The sequence below is a fragment of the Bombina bombina genome, chromosome 9, assembly GCF_027579735.1.
Source record: "Bombina bombina isolate aBomBom1 chromosome 9, aBomBom1.pri, whole genome shotgun sequence".
Taxonomy (NCBI): domain Eukaryota; kingdom Metazoa; phylum Chordata; class Amphibia; order Anura; family Bombinatoridae; genus Bombina; species Bombina bombina.
Window position 1 is genome coordinate 78,346,478 of NC_069507.1, and position 20,999 is coordinate 78,367,476.

General features: G+C 37.9%; 1 protein-coding gene across 1 annotated transcript in view; it reads right to left on the reverse strand.

The window, feature by feature from the left end:
• PCDH15 (protocadherin related 15) overlaps positions 1–20,999 on the reverse strand; it is a 1,588,775-nt gene that overhangs the window by 1,109,828 nt on the left and 457,948 nt on the right. Inside the window, exon 9 of the mRNA XM_053692906.1 lies at positions 174–380. Within this exon, the coding sequence (XP_053548881.1) occupies positions 174–380 (207 nt within the window). The remainder of the gene's footprint in view (positions 1–173; positions 381–20,999) is intronic.

Below are 20,999 nucleotides of genomic sequence, written 5' to 3' on the forward strand. Positions count from 1 at the left end.
ATAAAGATACCAAGAGAATGAAGAGAATTTGATAATAGGAGTAAATTAGAAAGTTGCTTAAAATTGCATGCTCTATCTTAATCACAAAAGAAAAAAATGTGGGTTCAGTGTCCCTTTAAGTTTAAAAGTACCTTCATTGTAAATTGACAGATAATGAAGAAAACAAAACTCACCTCTTCAACATCGTTATCCAGGGCTATAATTGGTAATGGGGATGTCAAGTTCTGGTTACCAGAGATTGTAGCTCCCACAGGTGAGGATTCTAATATATATCCTTGGTATGTGGAAACTGTGAAGTATGGTGACTGGTTATTCTCATCCATGATGTCAATATGTAAACTTGCAAACGCTGGAAGTGGGTGACCATTGTCTTGCTCTGCCTAGGGGGAAAAATACAGCTAAATTGAATTTTTTTCCATGATGAAATTAAACTAGTTGCCACCTGTTTAAAAGCAAAAATATTTTGGAATGCTAATAGTTAGTGTTTATCATAAATAATACAAAAAATAATTACATAAATTCAACATTTTTGGGGAAACAATATATATTTTTTTTAACATGACAGTTAAAAATGAAACTGAGAAATAGCTACGGAAAATATACTCATTTTAAAAATACATTTTCTTAAACTATAAAAACATAATTTATGCTTACCTGATAAATTCCTTTCTTCTGTAGTGTGATCAGTCCACGGGTCATCATTACTTGTGGGATATTAACTGCTCCCCTACAGGAAGTGCAAGAGGATTCACCCAGCAGAGTTGCTATATAGCTCCTCCCCTCTACGTCACCTCCAGTCATTCGACCAAGGACCAACGAGAAAGGAGAAGCCAAGGGTGTAGTGGTGACTGGAGTATAATTTAAAAAATATTTACCTGCCTTAAAAAACAGGGCGGGCCGTGGACTGATCACACTACAGAAGAAAGGAATTTATCAGGTAAGCATAAATTATGTTTTCTTCTGTTAAGTGTGATCAGTCCACGGGTCATCATTACTTGTGGGATACCAATACCAAAGCAAAAGTACACGGATGACGGGAGGGATAGGCAGGCTCTTTATACAGAAGGAACCACTGCCTGAAGAACCTTTCTCCCAAAAATAGCCTCCGAGGAAGCAAAAGTGTCAAATTTGTAAAATTTGGAAAAAGTATGAAGCGAAGACCAAGTTGCAGCCTTGCAAATCTGTTCAACAGAGGCCTCATTCTTAAAGGCCCAAGTGGAAGCCACAGCTCTAGTGGAATGAGCTGTAATTCTTTCAGGAGGCTGCTGTCCAGCAGTCTCATAAGCTAAACGAATTATGCTACGAAGCCAAAAAGAGAGAGAGGTAGCAGAAGCTTTTTGACCTCTCCTCTGACCAGAGTAAACGACAAACAGGGAAGACGTTTGTCGAAAATCTTTAGTTGCCTGTAAATAAAATTTAAGGGCACGAACTACATCCAGATTGTGCAAAAGACGTTCCTTCCTCGAAGAAGGATTTGGGCACAAGGATGGAACAACAATCTCCTGATTGATATTCCTGTTAGTGACTACCTTAGGTAAGAACCCAGGCTTAGTACGCAGAACTACCTTATCCGAGTGAAAAATCAAATAAGGAGAATCACAATGTAAGGCTGATAACTCAGAGACTCTTCGAGCCGAGGAAATAGCCATTAAAAATAGAACTTTCCAAGATAACAACTTTATATCAATGGAATGAAGGGGTTCAAACGGAACACCCTGTAAAACGTTAAGAACAAGGTTTAAACTCCATGGTGGAGCCACAGCTTTAAACACAGGTTTAATCCTGGCCAAAGCCTGACAAAAAGCCTGAACGTCTGGAACTTCTGACAGACGCTTGTGTAACAGAATGGACAGAGCTGAGATCTGTCCCTTTAAGGAACTAGCGGATAACCCCTTTTCTAAACCTTCTTGTAGAAAAGACAATATCCTAGGAATCCTAACCTTACTCCAAGAGTAACCTTTGGATTCGCACCAATATAGGTATTTACGCCATATTTTATGGTAAATCTTTCTGGTAACAGGCTTCCTAGCCTGTATTAAGGTATCAATAACTGACTCAGAAAAACCACGCTTTGATAAGATCAAGCGTTCAATTTCCAAGCAGTCAGCTTCAGAGAAGTTAGATTTTGATGTTTGAAAGGACCCTGAATCAGAAGGTCCTGTTTCAGAGGTAACGACCAAGGTGGACAGAATGACATGTCCACCAGATCTGTATACCAAGTCCTGCGTGGCCATGCAGGCGCTATTAGAATCACTGATGCTTTCTCCTGTTTGATTCTGGCAATCAATCGAGGAAGCATCGGGAAAGGTGGAAACACATGAGCCATCCTGAAGGTCCATGGTGCTGTCAAGGCATCTATCAGGACCGCTCCCGGATCCCTGGATCTGGACCCGTAGCGCGGAAGCTTGGCGTTCTGTCGAGACGCCATGAGATCTATCTCTGGTTTGCCCCAACGTCGAAGTATTTGGGCAAAGACCTCTGGATGAAGTTCCCACTCCCCCGGATGAAAAGTCTGACGACTTAAGAAATCCGCCTCCCAGTTCTCCACTCCCGGGATGTGGATTGCAGACAGGTGGCAAGAGTGAGACTCTGCCCAGCGAATTATCTTCGATACTTCCATCATTGCTAGGGAGCTTCTTGTCCCTCCCTGATGGTTGATATAAGCTACAGTCGTGATGTTGTCCGACTGGAACCTGATGAACCCCCGAGTTGCTAACTGGGGCCAAGCCAGAAGAGCATTGAGGACTGCTCTCAATTCCAGAATGTTTATTGGAAGAAGACTCTCCTCCTGATTCCATAGTCCCTGCGCCTTCAGAGAATTCCAGACAGCGCCCCAACCTAGTAGGCTGGCGTCTGTTGTTACAATTGACCAGTCTGGCCTGCTGAATGGCATTCCCCTGGACAGATGTGGCCGATAAAGCCACCATAGAAGAGAATTTCTGGTCTCTTGAATGGAATGAAGGAAATGGCATGCACTTTGAAGTTTTGTTAACCTGTCCTCTGTCAGGTAAATCTTCATTTCTACAGAATCTATCAGAGTCCCCAGGAAGGGAACTCTTGTGAGTGGAAAGAGAGAACTTTTCTCTTCGTTCACTTTCCATCCATGCGACCTTAGAAATGCCAGTACTATCTCTGTATGAGATTTGGCAGTTTGAAAGCTTGAAGCTTGTATCAGTATGTCGTCTAAGTACGGAGCTACTGAAATTCCTCGCGGTCTTAGTACCGCCAGAAGAGTGCCCAGAACCTTTGTGAAGATTCTTGGAGCCGTAGCCAGTCCGAATGGAAGAGCTACAAACTGGTAATGCCTGTCTAAAAAGGCAAACCTTAGATACCGGTAATGACTTCTGTGAATCGGTATGTGAAGGTAAGCATCCTTTAAATCCACTGTGGTCAAGTACTGACCCTCTTGGATCATGGGCAAAATTGTTCGAATAGTTTCCATCTTGAACGATGGAACTCTTAGGAATTTGTTTAGGATCTTTAAATCCAAGATTGGCCTGAAGGTTCCCTCTTTTTTGGGAACTACAAACAGATTTGAGTAAAACCCTTGTCCTTGTTCCAACCGCGGAACTGGATGGATCACTCCCATTAATAAAAGATCTTGTACGCAGCGTAGAAACGCTTCCTTCTTTGTTAGGTTTGTTGACAACCTTGACAGATGAAATCTCCCTCTTGGGGGAGAGGATTTGAAGTCCAGAAGGTATCCCTGAGATATGATCTCTAACGCCCAGGGATCCTGAACATCTCTTGCCCAAGCCTGGGCGAAGAGGGAAAGTCTGCCCCCCACTAGATCCGGTCCCGGATCGGGGGCCCTCAATTCATGCTGTCTTAGGGGCAGCAGCAGGTTTTCTGGCCTGTTTGCCCCTGTTCCAGGACTGGTTAGGTTTCCAGCCTTGTCTGTAGCGAGCAACAGCTCCTTCCTGTTTTGGTGCAGAGGAAGTTGATGCTGCTCCTGCTTTGAAATTACGAAAGGAACGAAAATTGGACTGTCTAGCCTTGGCTTTGGCCTTGTCCTGAGGCAGGGCATGACCTTTACCTCCTGTAATGTCATCAATAATCTCTTTCAAGCCGGGCCCGAATAAGGTCTGCCCTTTGAAAGGAATATTAAGCAATTTAGATTTAGACGTAACATCAGCTGACCAGGATTTTAGCCACAGAGCTCTGCGTGCCTGAATGGCGAATCCTGAATTTTTAGCCGCAAGTTTAGTTAAATGTACTACGGCATCTGAAATAAATGAATTAGCTAACTTAAGGAATTTAAGTTTGTGTGTGATGTCATCTAGTGTGGATGATTGAAGTGTCTCTTCCAGAGACTCAAACCAAAATGCTGCTGCAGCCGTGACAGGCGCAATACATGCAAGAGGTTGCAATATAAACCCTTGTTGAACAAACATTTTCTTAAGGTAACCCTCTAATTTTTTATCCATTGGATCTGAAAAAGCACAGCTATCCTCCACTGGGATAGTGGTACGCTTAGCTAAAGTAGAAACTGCTCCCTCCACCTTAGGGACCATTTGCCATAAGTCCCGTGTGGAGGCGTCTATTGGAAACATTTTTCTGAATATAGGAGGGGGTGAGAAAGGCACACCGGGTCTATCCCACTCCTTAGTAACAATGTCAGTAAGTCTCTTAGGTATAGGAAAAACGTCAGTACTCGTCGGTACCGCAAAATATTTATCCAACCTACACATTTTTTCTGGGATTGCAACTGTGTTACAATCATTCAGAGCCGCTAATACCTCCCCTAGTAACACACGGAGGTTCTCAAGCTTAAATTTAAAATTTGAAATGTCTGAGTCCAGTTTATTTGGATCAGAACCGTCACCCACAGAATGAAGCTCTCCGTCTTCATGTTCTGCAAACTGTGACGCAGTATCAGACATGGCCCTTGCATTATCAGCGCACTCTGTTCTCATCCCAGAGTGATCACGTTTACCTCTTAGTTCTGGTAGTTTAGCCAAAACTTCAGTCATAACAGTAGCCATATCTTGTAATGTGATTTGTAATGGCCGCCCAGATGCACTCGGCGCTACAATATCACGCACCTCCTGAGCGGGAGATGCAGGTACTGACACGTGAGGCGAGTTAGTCGGCATAACTCTCCCCTCGTTGTTTGGTGAAATATGTTCAATTTGTACAGATTGACTATTTTTTAAAGTAGCATCAATACATTTAGTACATAAATTTCTATTGGGCTCCACTTTGGCATTAACACATATAGCACAGATATCTTCCTCTGAATCAGACATGTTTAACACACTAGCAAATAAACAGCAACTTGGAAATACTTTTCAAAGTAATTTACAAATAATATGAAAACGAACTGTGCCTTTAAGAAGCACAGAAAAATATTATAACAGATAAAATAATTAAGTTATAGCATCAATCTTTGTCAGAATATACAGTTTTAGCAAAGGATTGTTCCCCTCAGCAAATGATAACTAACCCAGGCAGCAGAAAAAAAAAAAATACACAAATAAACGTTTTTTATATCACAGTCAATACAATCAGCACAGCTCTGCTGTATGATTACTTCCCTCAAAAAAGACTCTTGAGATCCCTGAACTCTGTAGAGATGAACCGGATCATGCAGGAAGAAAATGAACCTCTGACTGAGTTTTTCTGATGCATAGTGAAAGCACCAAAATGGCCCCTCCCCCACACACATAACAGTGAGAGGGATCAGTGAACTGCTCTAATTTAAATCAAAACTATTGCCAAGTGGAAAAAAAGTGCCCAAAACATTTTTTCACCCAGTACCTCAGAGAAAAAAACGTTTTTACATGCCAGCAAAAAAACATTTTACCTCAATAATTAATTGTCATTTAAAACCTATTGCAAGTCCCTGCAAAATAGGTTAAGTCTATGTATACAGTTTAAAAGCCAGAGAAGTACCATTTCCCAGAAAACTGAAGTGTAAAATATACATACATGACAGCCTGATATCAGCTACATCTACTGCATTCAAGGCTGAGTTTACATTATAACGGTATGGCAGGATTTTCTCATCAATTCCATGTCAGAAAATAATAAACTGCTACATACCTCTTTGCAGATTAATCTGCCTGCTGTCCCCTGATCTGAAGTTTACCTCACTCCTCAGATGGCCGAGAAACAGCAATATGATCTTAACTACTCCGGCTAAAATCATAGAAAAACTCAGGTAGATTCTTCTTCAAATTCTACCAGAGAAGGAATAACACACTCCGGTGCTATTATAAAATAACAAACTTTTGATTGAAGATATAAAAACTAAATATATCACCATAGTCCTCTCACACATCCTATCTAGTCGTTGGGTGCAAGAGAATGACTGGAGGTGACGTAGAGGGGAGGAGCTATATAGCAACTCTGCTGGGTGAATCCTCTTGCACTTCCTGTAGGGGAGCAGTTAATATCCCACAAGTAATGATGACCCGTGGACTGATCACACTTAACAGAAGAAATCAACAGAGAACTTTAAGATAAATTGTCTTGTATTTTTGTTTGTTTAACCCCTTCCTGTCCGGACTTATTTGTTTACATCAGAATTCAATGATGGGATCGTGTCAGGGGGAGTGCCTATCATGCTAGGAACCCCTCCAGCCCACGATCCCATTCAGGAAGCGCCTATGACAGTACAGCCAAACGACTAGGAAGTTCTATGCCATCCTAAGACAGAGCACTAACATCCTAAGGCCGGGAAAGGGTTAAGAGGCATTATAAATAAATAGCTGGGAAAAATATTTCTTTCTGCTACCTTTCTGCTACCTATAGCTACCTTTCATTAAATCAGTTTACTGTGAATCAGTTTATAATATCTAGTAGTTATGCGATACACAGCAGTTTAAGAAGGTATTACAGAAAGTAGGTAACACTGACAATCTTCTGAGACCATTTATCATGTTTAAGTAGAAGTACACCTTAAATATTACACAAATATTTTAATGATTAATACAATGCAAAATTATTTTAACCAGGTTTTACTTTGTCTGAAATTCCAGTATAAAGAGAAAAAAAATATTGTTGTAGGACCCCATGTAAATTTGTTAAAAGAAAATCTTACACAAAGTTATGAAGTTATGACAATTTCTGCCCTTAATGAGACAATGGGGTAGATTTATCAAGCAGCGGATGCTGCAATCTAACCCCGAAGTTTTAGGTCCGCCTGGTCGTAAGACAGCTGCTCCTTAACTCATCCACCACTTCTGAGACAATGGGGTAGATTTATCAAGCAGCGGATGATGCAATCTACCCCCAAAGTTTTAGGTCCGCCTGGTCGTAAGACCGCTGCTCCTTAACTCATCCACCACTTCTGAGACAATGGGGTAGATTTATCAAGCAGCGGATGATGCAATCTACCCCCGAAGTTTCAGGTCCGCCTGGTCGTAAGACCGCTGCTCCTTAACTCATCCACCACTTTTGAGGTGGTGGACAGCATTCATCCCGATCAGATATGATCTAGATGATTGACACCCCCTGCTGCTGTGCAGGGGGGGGTATTGCACAAGCATTTCATCAGAAATGCTTGTGCAATCAGAAATGCTTTCGGCATTTATCGATGTCCGCTCGACATTTGATAAATTTACCCCAATGTACTGTGCAATTGTCTCTGCTTTAATGTGTTTCAATGGTTCATTTTACCTGCTGGAATGTATTAAATTGTTAAAACAGTACTTTTAGGGGATAAGATACCCAAACGTTGAAGCTCTTCAAAGTGATGCAGCATAGCTGTAAAAAGCTAACCTGAACATCTCTAAGTAACAAAGAAAGATACTTACCTCAAAGTGTCCTAAGTATTCACATCCCACTGTAAAGAGACTTTAAGCAGCCAATCAGAATGCTAGTCCCAGGACTTGATAGGGAGTGTGCATCTGGCATGTCCAGGCACAGCCATGTTATTTGCCTATTCAGTTCAAGGAAGTTTACTATGAAATCTCACACAATTTCAGTGAAATCTTAAAAGAACACATCAAAGCAATTCATGACCTCAGCACTGTTGATGCTGATTGGCTATTTTGTTTTTTTTTTCAACTTGCAGCTAGTCAGCAGCTAAAGTATAAATGTTCACAGAGCACTTACTCTGGGGAGCTAAAGAAATTGTGAGGTAAAGTTTCTTCCCTTTTTACATATAGATGCTCAGGTGATATTTTCTCATCAGCTTTGTACAATTATGCTGCATCACTTTCAAGTGATTTAGCACATGAGTATTATGTGCCTTTAATATTGGTAATATTAAATCTAAGTAAACCTAGAGCTGCAAAATAATTTCCAGTGGACTGGGGTGTTAGATATTTTTTATTAAAATTATTATTTTCCATTGCAATTGCATTTGTGAGATAAAAAAGGAGGCTATTGTGGCTATAGGAAAAACAAACAAAGGACACCTGCTCTCCTTGGAAACTCAGACCCTTTAATAGGTTGTGGTTTCAATTAGCAAAAACATATTTTATAGACAAAAATAAACCTAAAGAAGCCATTTCCCATACGTGATATACACTGCAGCTACTATAACAAGTAATCAGAAACATATTAAATGCCCTCGAGTGTGGCACTTTCCTTTCTACATTTCTGTGGTACTGTGCCAGTATGTGAAGTTAACACCTTTGTTACTAAGCATGTGCACAGGAAAATAGCATTGTTTAAAGCCAAAGTATTTTATTGTCCCTGCATCTCACGTTGACATCTTCCCATCAATATGTTAACACTTTATTAAACCACACTGGTCATTGCATTTAATTAAATGTAGAAGTCACGCTACTGTTGTAATAACAAATACGTTTATGCAATAATGACAAAAGCTGCCCTATGATGAGAAAAAGTACTCATAGCAGACAGTCTCCAACCCAGTCATTATTCACATAAAAGCATTTCTAATATTTAAATGTCTATTCTCAATTATAATTCCATTTTTTTGGAAACATATAACACAACTGAATGACCATGATAATACAAATCTATCTATCCATCTGTTTTATATTTATCTATCTATCTTATATCAATCCATCTATTTTATATCTATCTATCCATTTATCTATCATCCATCTATCTATGTATCTATTTATCTATCACCTATCTATCTATTTTCTGTCATCTGTCAATATATCATCTATCTATCCATTTATCTATCTATCTATCTATCTATCTATCTATCTATCTATCTATCTATCTATTTATCTGTCATCTGTCAATATATATATATATATATATATATATATAAATCTTATATCCAGCCATCTATTTTATATCTATCTGTCATCTGTCTGTTTATCTATTTATCTATCTATCTATCATCTATCTATCCATTTATCTATCTGTCATCTGTCTTTTTATCAATCTATCTATCTATTATATATATATATAAAAGTCCAACGATAACCTGCACAGCGGAGCGCACAAATAATCCTCTGTTCACAGTAGGTAAAGGCTCTATGAGGGGGGAGGGCGGGATATTTGAATCCCTTACTCACAGGCTATGGCAGCTGTTGGTTCAGCGTGTCTGTTTCACACGCCAAAAAGCAAAATCCATGATCCACAAAGAGAACCAAAGTAAGCGCTTCATAGCCCAAAGTTGATAAATAAAAAGATAAATTTATTAGGACATCTAAAAACAAAGAGTGTCCAAAAAGGACAAATGGTTATCCAGGTCACACTCTTTGTTTTTAGATGTCCTAATAAATATATCTTTTTATTTATCAACTTTGGGCTATGAAGCGCTTACTTTGGTTCTCTTTGTGGATCATATATATATATATATATATATATATATATATATATATATATATATATATATATATATATATATATATATATACAATCTTATATCAGCCATCTATTTTATATCTATCTCTCATCCATCTGTTTATCTATCTATCCATCTATCCATCTTATATACATCCATCTATTTAATATTTATCTATCTATCTTTAAAAGCATAATCGGGTTTCTTGAAAAATAAATAATTTCTATATATAAAGTATGAGTTTTTTTTTTAATTTTCCACCAAGAACGTCATTACATATTCAAACAAAATATTGGAATCATGGTTACTGAGTGGCTAATTATGTCAATTGTGCTCTAGTTTAGATATTCTTAAAGGGACATTAAAAGGTTGTCATTGTAAGTCTACTATCTAAGCTGGAACTCTACTATAATGTAATAAATATAGTGTAGCTTGGAAATACATTATTATAATTAATAATAAAACCATGTATTCCTATTGGATAAAAAATATTGTACTATTCATACATAATTAAAGATGTATACATTCCATTTTCAGCTCAACAACTGAAGCACTTGCAGCTCCATGAGGGACTTGAACTATGTGTTTAACTAATTAGCTGAGTTGGAGCTTCAATATGAAAGAGCTTGTCATGTTTGCACTGGACAGTCCTTTAAATGTTACTTTAAAAATGTTCCTTTTTCTTGAGCCTATATTCTATGTTTAATATGGTCAACCAGCATACTTTGAATTGTGTTTTGACTATAGCACTTAACAAAGGGACATACTTAGAATGTTTATAAATCCATTTTTCATTTCTAATATAAAATATTGTTTGATCTGCACATGATCCCTTTTCTTTTTCCTTTTTTTTAATTTTTTGTGTATGTGCATTTAAGTTATTTTTAAGCAAATTTCCATAAAAGGTTTCCATAAAATGATATTCCAAACATAACATATAAAGTAATCAGAATTCTGAACTTAATTTACTGGAGTTGGAAAAATGAGCTAGTATGTAAGCAAAGGTCATACTTTACCTATACGCATATTACCATTTTGATTGCAGGTGAAGAGATAAAGATTTTTCCATTCTTGTAAACTAGGAGTTGTGAAAAAACTGCAGATTGCTTCCTGCATTACTACAAGGAGATTATGGGTCACAAAGCATGTAAAGTGCTGGCCTACCTCTCTTCCATGAAGGCTATTCAATACGAAGTTTATGATGTTTATTTCTACAATATATTGGATGAAACTTGGCTCCTGTTATTGGGACTGTGTAAGATGTTTATGATATGCGCTATAGATGCAGTGGAGAAAAAAATGTAATGATATTGTGACCCATGCTTTGGAAATGTAGTGTAAAGAAGATTTCATTTTGCTGTCAGTTAGTTCTATACTCATGCAGAGAAAAAATGAATGCCACAATGTTTTTGCAATCTCCGAACAAGTGATTGATTTTTTTTTTAGTACGTTCTTATGCGAAGTAACTGTAGGTAACCTTGAAAGTTTTTATAAATACGACAAAACTTGTTTTGTTTTATTATTAACTCCTCCTTAGATATTTAAAGACACATGCTTTAGAGAAAGTTATATAGGCAAACAGCTCACAAACCTAACAAAATCAACCATACACTGACCTCAGGCACACACAACATAAACACCAGCCATACAAGAAATAGATTTTAATGACAGTAATTTGTCTATTATTATTATTATTATTATTATTCTTTATTTATAAAGCGCCAACAGATTCTGCAGCGCTGTCCATGGGTAAAAGTACAGTACAATACAATATACAAGACACCAAAGTTTAACAAAACAAATACAGGGGGAATTGAGGGCCCTGTTCCCGTGGGAATTTACAATCTAGATGGTAGGAGGGTGAGAAACAGGAGGTGGGGACTGCAAAGGTAAGAATGATGTTAGTGTGGAGTTAGATGGGGCAGCAGTTAGGCAGGTAGAATTCATTTTTTACTGATTTAGAGATAGACTTCCATGAACAGAAAGGTCTTTAGGGAGCATTTAAAGGAGGAAAGGTTAGGGGAAAGTCTAACAGCTCTGGGAAGTGCATTCCAGATGGTTGGTGCTGCACAAGAGAAGTCCTGTAGCCTGGCATGGGAGGAGGTGATGGTAGAAGATGCAAGGAGCAGGTCATTGTTGGATCTTAGGGGGCGGGCTGGGGTATATTTCTTGATGAGTGAGGACAGGTAGGGGGGGGGCTACGTTGGTAAGGGCTTTGTAGGTCAGGATGAGAATTTTGAATTTAATTCTGCTGTGGATGGGTAGCCAGTGAAGGGACTCGCAGAGAGGTGCAGCAGATACAGAGCGTCGGGAGAGGTGGATTAGCCTAGCAGAGGCATTTAGGATGGATTGAAGAGGGGAGAGGCGGGAGAGAGGGAGGCCAGTTAGTAGGTTATTACAGTAGTCAAGTCGGGAGATTACCAGGGAGTGGATTAGCTGTTTAGTAGTTTCAGCACTCAGAAATGGATGGATTTTGGAGATATTTCGTAGATAGTTGCGACAGGAGGAAGAGAGCAATTGGATGTGGGGAATGAAGGACAGATTGGAGTCAAGTGTAACTCCTAGGACACGGACTTGGGATGATGGGGAGATAGTGGTATCACCAACAGTGATTAAAATGTTAGGAACCGGGGTAGAATTAGAGGGAGGAATTAGAAGGAGCTCAGTCTTGGACATATTGATTTTTAGGTGGTGAGAGGCAATCCAAGAAGAAATGCCAGATAAGCAGACACTGATGTGAGCAAGGACAGAAGGAGAGAGTGAAGGGGCGGATAGGTAGATCTGGGTATCATCAGCATAGAGGTGGTAGTTGAAGCCATAGCTACTGATAAGTTTTCCCAGTGAGGATGTATAAATATAGAAGAGTAGGGGACCCAGAACAGAGCCTTGAGGTACTCCAACAGACAGAGGCAATGGAGAGGAGTCGCCACCAGCAAAGGAGACAGAAAAGGACCTATTAGAGAGATAAGAGTGGATCCAGGAAAGGGCTGTGTTAGAGAGCCCAAAGGAGCTGAGAGTCCGTAGGAGAAGGGTATGTCAACTGTGTCAAAGGCAGCAGACAGATCAAGCAAGATAAGTATTGAGTAGTGGCCATTTTTTTTAGCAGAAAGAAGATCATTAGTAACTTTGGTGAGGGCAGTCTCAGTTGAGTGTTGGGAACGGAAGCCAGATTGTAAGGGGTCAAGCAGTGAGTTGGAGGACAAGAAGTGGGTTAAGCGATCGAAGACTAGTTTTTCCAGGACTTTTGAAGCTAGCGGAAGCAGTGATATGGGGCGGTAGTTTGCAGGAGAATTGGGGTCGAGGGAGGGTTTTTTGAGGATGGGAGTGACCTTTGCATGTTTGAAGGAAGATGGGAATGAACCGGTAGTAAGGGATAGGTTAAATATGTGAGTAAGAGCTGGAGTGAGGGTAGAAGACAGAGACGGTATTAGATGTGAAGGGATAGGGTCAAGTGGGCAGGTAGTGAGGTGTGAGGAAGACAATAGGGAACTCACTTCATTCTCAGAGGTAGGGGGGAAGGTGCTGAGAGTGGTGGAGGGGGTTGCCGGGGGCAGAGATGGAAGGTTGCAGACTTGTGTTGAGATATTACTTCGGATAGTAATTGTTTTGTTGAAAAAGTAGTCTGCCAGGTCTTGAGCACTAAAGGCAGATGAAGGGGGTGGTGAAGGTGGGTAAAGGAGAGAGTTGAAAATGGAGAAGAGACGTTTAGGGTTTGTGGAGTGAGTAGATATAAGAGAAGAGAAGTAGGTTTGCTTGGCTAAGTGAAGGGCAGAGGAGTAAGAATAAAGAATGAACTTATAGTGAAGGAAATCTGATTCAGAGCGGGATTTCCTCCAGGCACGTTTAGCAGCACGGGAGCATTTTTGCAGGTAGCGTGTTTGGTTGGAGTGCCAGGGTTGGAGCTGACAACGTGGGGTTTTGCGTATTTGGGGAGGAGCAAAAGTGTCCTGTGCTGAGGAGAGAGTATTGTTATAGTGGGTTGTAGCAAGGTCAGGGCAGGATATTGTGGAAGTGTGGGGGAGGTGTTTTTGAATAAGGTTGGAGAGTTGTAGAGAATCCACAGTGTGCAGATTTCTACAGGTGCGGGGGTGAGGGGGAGAAGTAGGTTTAGCCTGTATATTAAGCTTAAAGGTGAGCAGATGGTGGTCTGAGATGGGAAATGGGAGACAGGTGGCATCAGAGGGAGAGCAGAGGTAGGAGAATACTAGATCAATAGAGTGTCCGTCGCGGTGAGTAGGGAATATGGTGGATTGTGAGAGACCAAAGGAGTTTGTAAGTGAGATAAGTTTAGAGGCAGCAGGGGCAGATGGGTTATCAATGGGGATGTTGAAGTCCCCCAGGATTAAAGCAGGTGTATTTGTAGAGAGAAAGTGAAAAAGCCAGGCAGCGAAGTTATTAAGGAATTGGGAGGTTGGTCCAGGGGGGCGATAGATAACTGCCACCCTGAGGGAGAGGGGGGAGAATAGTCGGATGCAGTGAACTTCAAAGGAGGAAAAGGAGAGAGATGGATGAGGCTGCAGGTGCTGAAAGGAGCAGGAGGGGGAGAGTAAGATTCCAACACCACCACCATGTCTATCACCTGGCCTAGGTGTGTGGCTAAAGTGGAAACCACTGTGCGTGAGAGCAGCAATGGAAGCAGTGTCAGAAGATGATAACCAGGTTTCAGTAATTGCTAGAAGATTGAAAGCATTAGAAATAAAAAGGTCATGAACAGTTGTGAGTTTGTTACTGACAGAGCATGCATTCCAGAGAGCACAAGAAAAGAGAGGGGATAAGCGCTGTGTGTTAATAGAGATGAGATTGTTAGGATTGCGTGACTTAACCTAATAATTCCTTCTGAATACACCTTATGCATAACTCACAAATTCTTAAATGGACAGCCTACTTGAAAATGTTTATTGTTTAAAAAGATAGATTATTCCTTTATTACTCATTCCCCAGCTTTGCATAACCAACAATGCTATATTAAAGGGACAGAAAACCCCAAAAATTGAATTCATGATTAAGATAGAACATACAATTTTAAACAACTTTCAAATTAAATTTTATTATCAAATATGCTTACGTCTCCTGTTATCCTTTGCTGAAGTTAAAGCATTGCACTACTAGCAGCTAGCTGTACACATCTAGTTAGCCAATCACACAAGAGACAAATGTATACAGGCACGAATCACCAACTAGCTCCCACAAGCGTAAGATATGTGCATATTCATTTTAAACAACTGATATCAAGAGACCAAAACACATTTTAAAATAGAAGTTATTTTAAAAGTGTCTTCAAATTGCTTGCTCTATCTGATTCTTGCAAGTTTAATTTTGACTTTCCTATTCCTTTAATATACTTTTTACTTTTGTGATTACCTTGTATCTAAGCCTCTGCAGACTGCCCCCTTATCTCAGTTCTTTTTTACAAACTTGCATTTTAGCCAATTAGTTCTGACTCATAAATAACTCCATGGGAATGAGCACAATGTTGTTATCTATATGGCACACATGAACTAGCAATGTCTAACTGTGAAAAACTATCAAAATACACTGAGATAAAAGGTGACCTTCAATGACTTAGAAATCAGTTTATTAGCCTACTTAGGTTTAGCTTTCAACAAAGAATACTATTTCCCTGTGTAATGATCAATTAAACAATTGCTTATAATTACATTTTCTTATGAGAAGTTATCTTTAGTGTGAGTATAATAAACTTTTATGGTATTGGTTCCCAAAAACTTCTGGTCCTCTATACAAAATATTTTGTTGACCTTTAATTCTAGACTTTTTGGAGGAGAAGATTTCTGTCAAAGATGGATGAGCATAAATTTTTACTATTTATTCTTGCTTTTCCTATTTAATTGTGTTTTCCTCTCTCTTTGCACTTCAAAGAACGTGTAAAGAAAAAGGATGTACAATTGGGGGTGCTTCAAAAATTATTGGAGATGTAGAGTATCCCCAGAACATCCTACAGCTGCCACTGCTCTCTGTCTTCCCTCAATGCATCTTTCTCTGTCTTTTCCTTCATATTATTTTAGTCTATCTTTGTGTCTATCTTTGTGTCACTTCTAGGGATGGGCGAATATTTCTAAAAATTTGAAATTTAAAACGAATTTTGATACATTCGTTCGTTCGAATCGAATTTCAAATGTTTATATAACATTCTAACATTCTATTTTCGAATTTCCATTTTCAAATTTTTCAATAAAATTCGAAAATATTAGTTCGAATAATAGAATGTTTAGCTAGTTATTCATTCAATTTTTAAATGTAATATTCGAATTTGAATGTGACATTCGAATTCGAATGTGACATTCAAATTTGAAATAGTATTTCTAGTCTACAACTGTGTTTAATGAATGTAATATTCGAATTTGAATGCTACATTCGAATTCAAATGTCACATTCGAATTTGAAATAGTATTTCTAGTCTAATACTGTGTTTTAAATGTGATATTCGATTTGAATGTGATATTCGATTCAAATGTGACATTCAACTTCAAAATAGTATTTCTAGTCTAATACTGTGTTTTATAAATGTAATATTCAAATTCAAATGTGACATTCGATTCGAATGTGATATTCGATTTGAATGTGACATTCGAAATAGTGTTCCTAGTCTACAATTGTGTTTTATAAATGTAATATTCGAATTCGAATTTGATATTCGAATGTAACATTCGAATTCAAATGTGGCATTCAAATTTGAATGTGACATTCGAATTTGAATGTGACATTCGAATTTGAATGTGACATTCGAAAAACTGTAAATAACATTCGAAAATCGAATTTTTAAGAATATTAATTCTTATCAACATTCTATTATGTAAATCGAATTTCTACAATAACATTCGTTCTAACATTAGAATTCGGATATAAACACATTTGCCCATCCCTAGTCACTTCTATCTTTGTGTCAACTGTTCTCAAGTCCATCCATATAGCTAGTTAGTCTTTTATGAAATCCAGCCTCATTTACATATCCCTTCTTATCGGATACTAAATACTTACTTAAGTATTACTACTTAATCTCAGACACAGTATTGTTATTTTCATCTGTTTAGGAGTGAGTGTGAATCTATAACACAAATGTATTTTTATCTACTCTAATTCTCAGCCTGTAGTCTTTCATGCTTGTCCCGAAACATCCTGAAGATTAATAGAAAAAAAACACTGGTTGCTTGGAAACTACCCAATATTTAATACAAATCAATATCTCATATTTCTAAGGAATATATACAAGGTGTATGCAATAAATATAAATCACATGAAAATACTGAATATGTTGTGTGGTATAAAAATAAGCTTAGAATATCTTCTCAACAACTCCCTAAGGCTGCAATTCTGGATCAATAATTGTATTGTTTTTATTAACTTATGCAGGCTCCTCATCTAAAATGTAGACAAAAAAGATAAAACAGAAAACAGATGAACAGACACAAAATGCAATTTCCCATACTATTTTGCTTATACTTCTTTTATTGTGTATAGTGTATTATGTGCAAATAAATATAGTATCAATGCATATGGCAAGGCAGTTTGTAAATAATTTAAAGAGGTTTCTACCTGTGGTCTAGGATTGCATTCAACTGCTGATTAGATTTATAATTCTTGACATTATGGTAGCAACATTTCCTTGTGCACTACAATTACCTTACTGAGTGGTTGTTTGGAGTCTGTGTGTGATGTCACTCAAAGATTACAGAATCACTGAAATGTATACTGAGAACAAGGATACTAAGGGCTTCTTTTAGCAAATTGTGATAGTTTGATACTATTGCTGCTTAACCTGTTTGCGACACCTTAGGTGGCAGATTGCAATCATCTCAATCAGACTGGATCAAGATGAATGACAGCCCGTGGTGGTAATTTGTACCAAAATATTAAAACAAAAAAAGGGACGTCCAAAAGACAAATAATATGAGAAATTAACAATTACCTACACATTACAAAAGTAATGAACAAGCCTCAAGAACATACCAGAGATTACAACACCCAGTCTAAATTGCAACTATAGCTTAAATAAACCCAGGTTAAGCAATACTACTAACTAAACATAGTAAACCAGAGAATCTATCCCAAGAAGAATGCACAATAATGATAATGTACTCAACCAGTTTAGTCCTCCAGTGTGCACTCTCTATAAGATCAGTTGCTTCCAGGAGGTGAGGAAGGCAAAAAATGTGTATAGTAACGGTTGACCACCATTGTATGCTTAATTTACTTAAAGGGACAGTAAAGTCCAAACTAAACTTTCATGATTCAGATAGGACATGCAATTTTAAATAACTTTCCAATTTACTTTTATCATCAAATTTGCTTTGTTCCATTGGTGGTATTTTTGAAAAGCTAAACCTAGCTAGGCTCAAACTGATTTCTAAACTGTTGAAAACCGCCTCTTAGTTCAGAGCATTTTGAAAGTTTTGCACAGTTAGACAGAAGTTATTTAGGAGTCTTCACTGATTGACTACACTGCATGTCTGCCAAAAGCACTTAGATAAGGAGGCTGTCTGCAGAGGTTTAGGTACAAGGTAATCACAGAGGTAAAAAGTATATTAATATAACTGTGTTGGTTATGCAAAACTGGGGAATGGGTAATAAAGGGATTATCTATCTTTTTAAATAAGACCATTTTTGGTGTAGACTGTCCCTTTAAGGTGTGTCCTACCATATACCAATCGAATGCTACATGGAAGTATCCTTCTTAGACAACGATTAGGCCAAATCCCATTCTATAGTTTTTACCTATGTTTGTACAATACTCAAAGTTTTACACAGTATAGTTTAAGAATTAGCCATGTAAATATTCTAGGCATAACTTCTCTAGTTTTATGACACCACAAGCAGCATTGCACAATCAGTGGATTGTGCAATTTTAAAAGTGCTCTATGTGAGGCTGGGCAGACAAGATTCATGACAGGAAACCTTCTCCACCTGCCTTTTGTTAAATGAGGCCCTAAAGATCTAAACTGAGAAGAAACAAAGCTTAAAGGAATAACCTATGAAAGGGGTGATGATTCCTTTTTATGTCCTACTCTAACTACTGAAATAAATTCACAGGCTCTTTAATGAACTATGGACTAAGATTATTTTTTGCAAGCGGATACTGCTAATATCCAGGACTTCAAGTCTGTTGAAATCTCTATACTGGGTTTTGGTGAAAACTTTTATTCGGACTATTTGTGCTGTTTTGAAAGGAGGAGAAAGTTTGCTAGTAACCAAAGAACGGTAATAGCGTGAAGGTGGAGGCGTGACATATGAAATCATAGCAAGCTCTTTTACTTTCACTCATTGGGAATACGAGCTCTTGGTAATGAGATGCCCCGGAGGTGCAAGCTTAGCCGGTAGTAACGTCATAAGGTGGTTCCACACACGCAAGTAAAGATCTCCCGTCCCTGGTCACAATGCCTTTTACAGGCGGATTCCAGCAAATCTGTCAGTGTGGTTTGTAGAACCGTGGTTAAAGGGAAGTAAACCCCAAAATTTTCTTTTATGATTCAGATAGAACATACAATTTTGAACAACTTTCCAATTAAATTCTATTATCAAATTGTCTTCATTCTCTTGTTATCCATTACTGAAAAGACGGCATTGCACTACTGACAGGAAGCTGAAAATATCTATTTAGCCAATCACAAGAAACTAACATATTCATTTTTTAACAAGGGATACTAAGAGAACGAAGCACATTTGAAAATAGAAGTGAATTTAAAAGTGTCTTAAAATTACATGCCCTATATGAACCATGCAAATTTAATTTTGACTTTCCTATCCCTTTAAGCTTTCAACTTTCCTTTCCAGCTTGGATTACAGTTGCTTATGCTGGCAAAACTTAAACGGAGGTACCTCTGAACTTTCAAACTGGTATGATTAACCGGTTTAAGGTGCACCCACATCCACCCTTGTTTATGGTGAGAATATGCTTACTTGATACTTTGTATATTTGTAAAATTGTATCATTGTTCACTCATGGTGAATACAATGTTTTTGCTGGGGTAAGATATGTTGCTTAACTAGAGCTGGTGTATGATTGCATTATTAGCAGTGATAGCCTGATGTGCTTATATCTAGGTTAGGGGGAGGGAATATTTATGTGTCACACAGATTTTGGATTATCCTCTGGAAATACTTACTTGTATGAATAAATAGTGTTATTGAAATTTAAAAGAGTGCTGTATTCCCTTGCTACTAAGAGGAGGGTTGGATTTCCTTCTTCATATATCTTTCTGTTTTATATATATATATATATATATATATATATATATATAATCCCGACGTGCGTTAAATTCAATTGCCCTCAAGCAAATGCTTTTACTTTCAATTTGTAATATTGCACTACTTCCGACTCACGCAAAGAGCCACATGAAATCCCTTTTTACTTGTGCACAACTGTTAGCGTGCCACTCCTAATCTACCCTTAGTTGAAATTTCAAATTAGTTTTTTTTCTGACAAATTTTAATGTTAGTTAAATTTTTCTTCCCACTGGCCCATCAGGCAATCACAAAATGCATATATGTATATCCAGTGAATTTTGCACATGCTCAGTAGGAGCTGGTGCCTCTGAAAGTGTGCATATAAAAAGACTGTACATATTTAGATAATAGTGAATTAGAAAGTTTTTTTTTTTTAAAGTATGGGGTCTATCAAAATCATGAAATTAGAATTTTGATTTTAGTGTTCCTTTAAATATGTTAGAATATTTTTTATAAAACAAAAAAAGTTTGAAGTGACAGGAAAGTCAAAAATTAAACTTGCATGACTCAGAGAGAGTAATATGTAATTCTAAGACACTTTTAAAATCACTTCAGTTTTCAAATGTGCTTCAATTTCTTGGTTGAAAAAGAATATGCATATATCCTACACTATCAGGTAGCTGCTGATTGGCACCTCCATACATTTGTCTCTTGTGATTGGCTATCCTGATGTGATTATTTAAAAATAAAAGGCACTTTATAAATTGTGTTTCTAAAGGGCCACTAAAGTAAAAATTTAAATTGCATGATTCAGATAGAACATTTAAATAACATTTTCCAATATACTTCCATTATCAAAATGTGCACTTACTTATATGCACACTTTCTGAGGCTCCAGTTTGTGCTGAGCAGTGAGCATAGAAAAAGTGCACAGTATATATACATATATGTATTTTGTGATTAGCTGATGGCTGTCACATCATACAGGAGGAGGAAAAATTGGATTAACTATGAAATTTGCAAGAAAATATTTTAAAGTTAATTTAAAGTTCAAAGTAACTGCAATTACATTGTCTTTTTATTGTCTATTTGTCAGTTA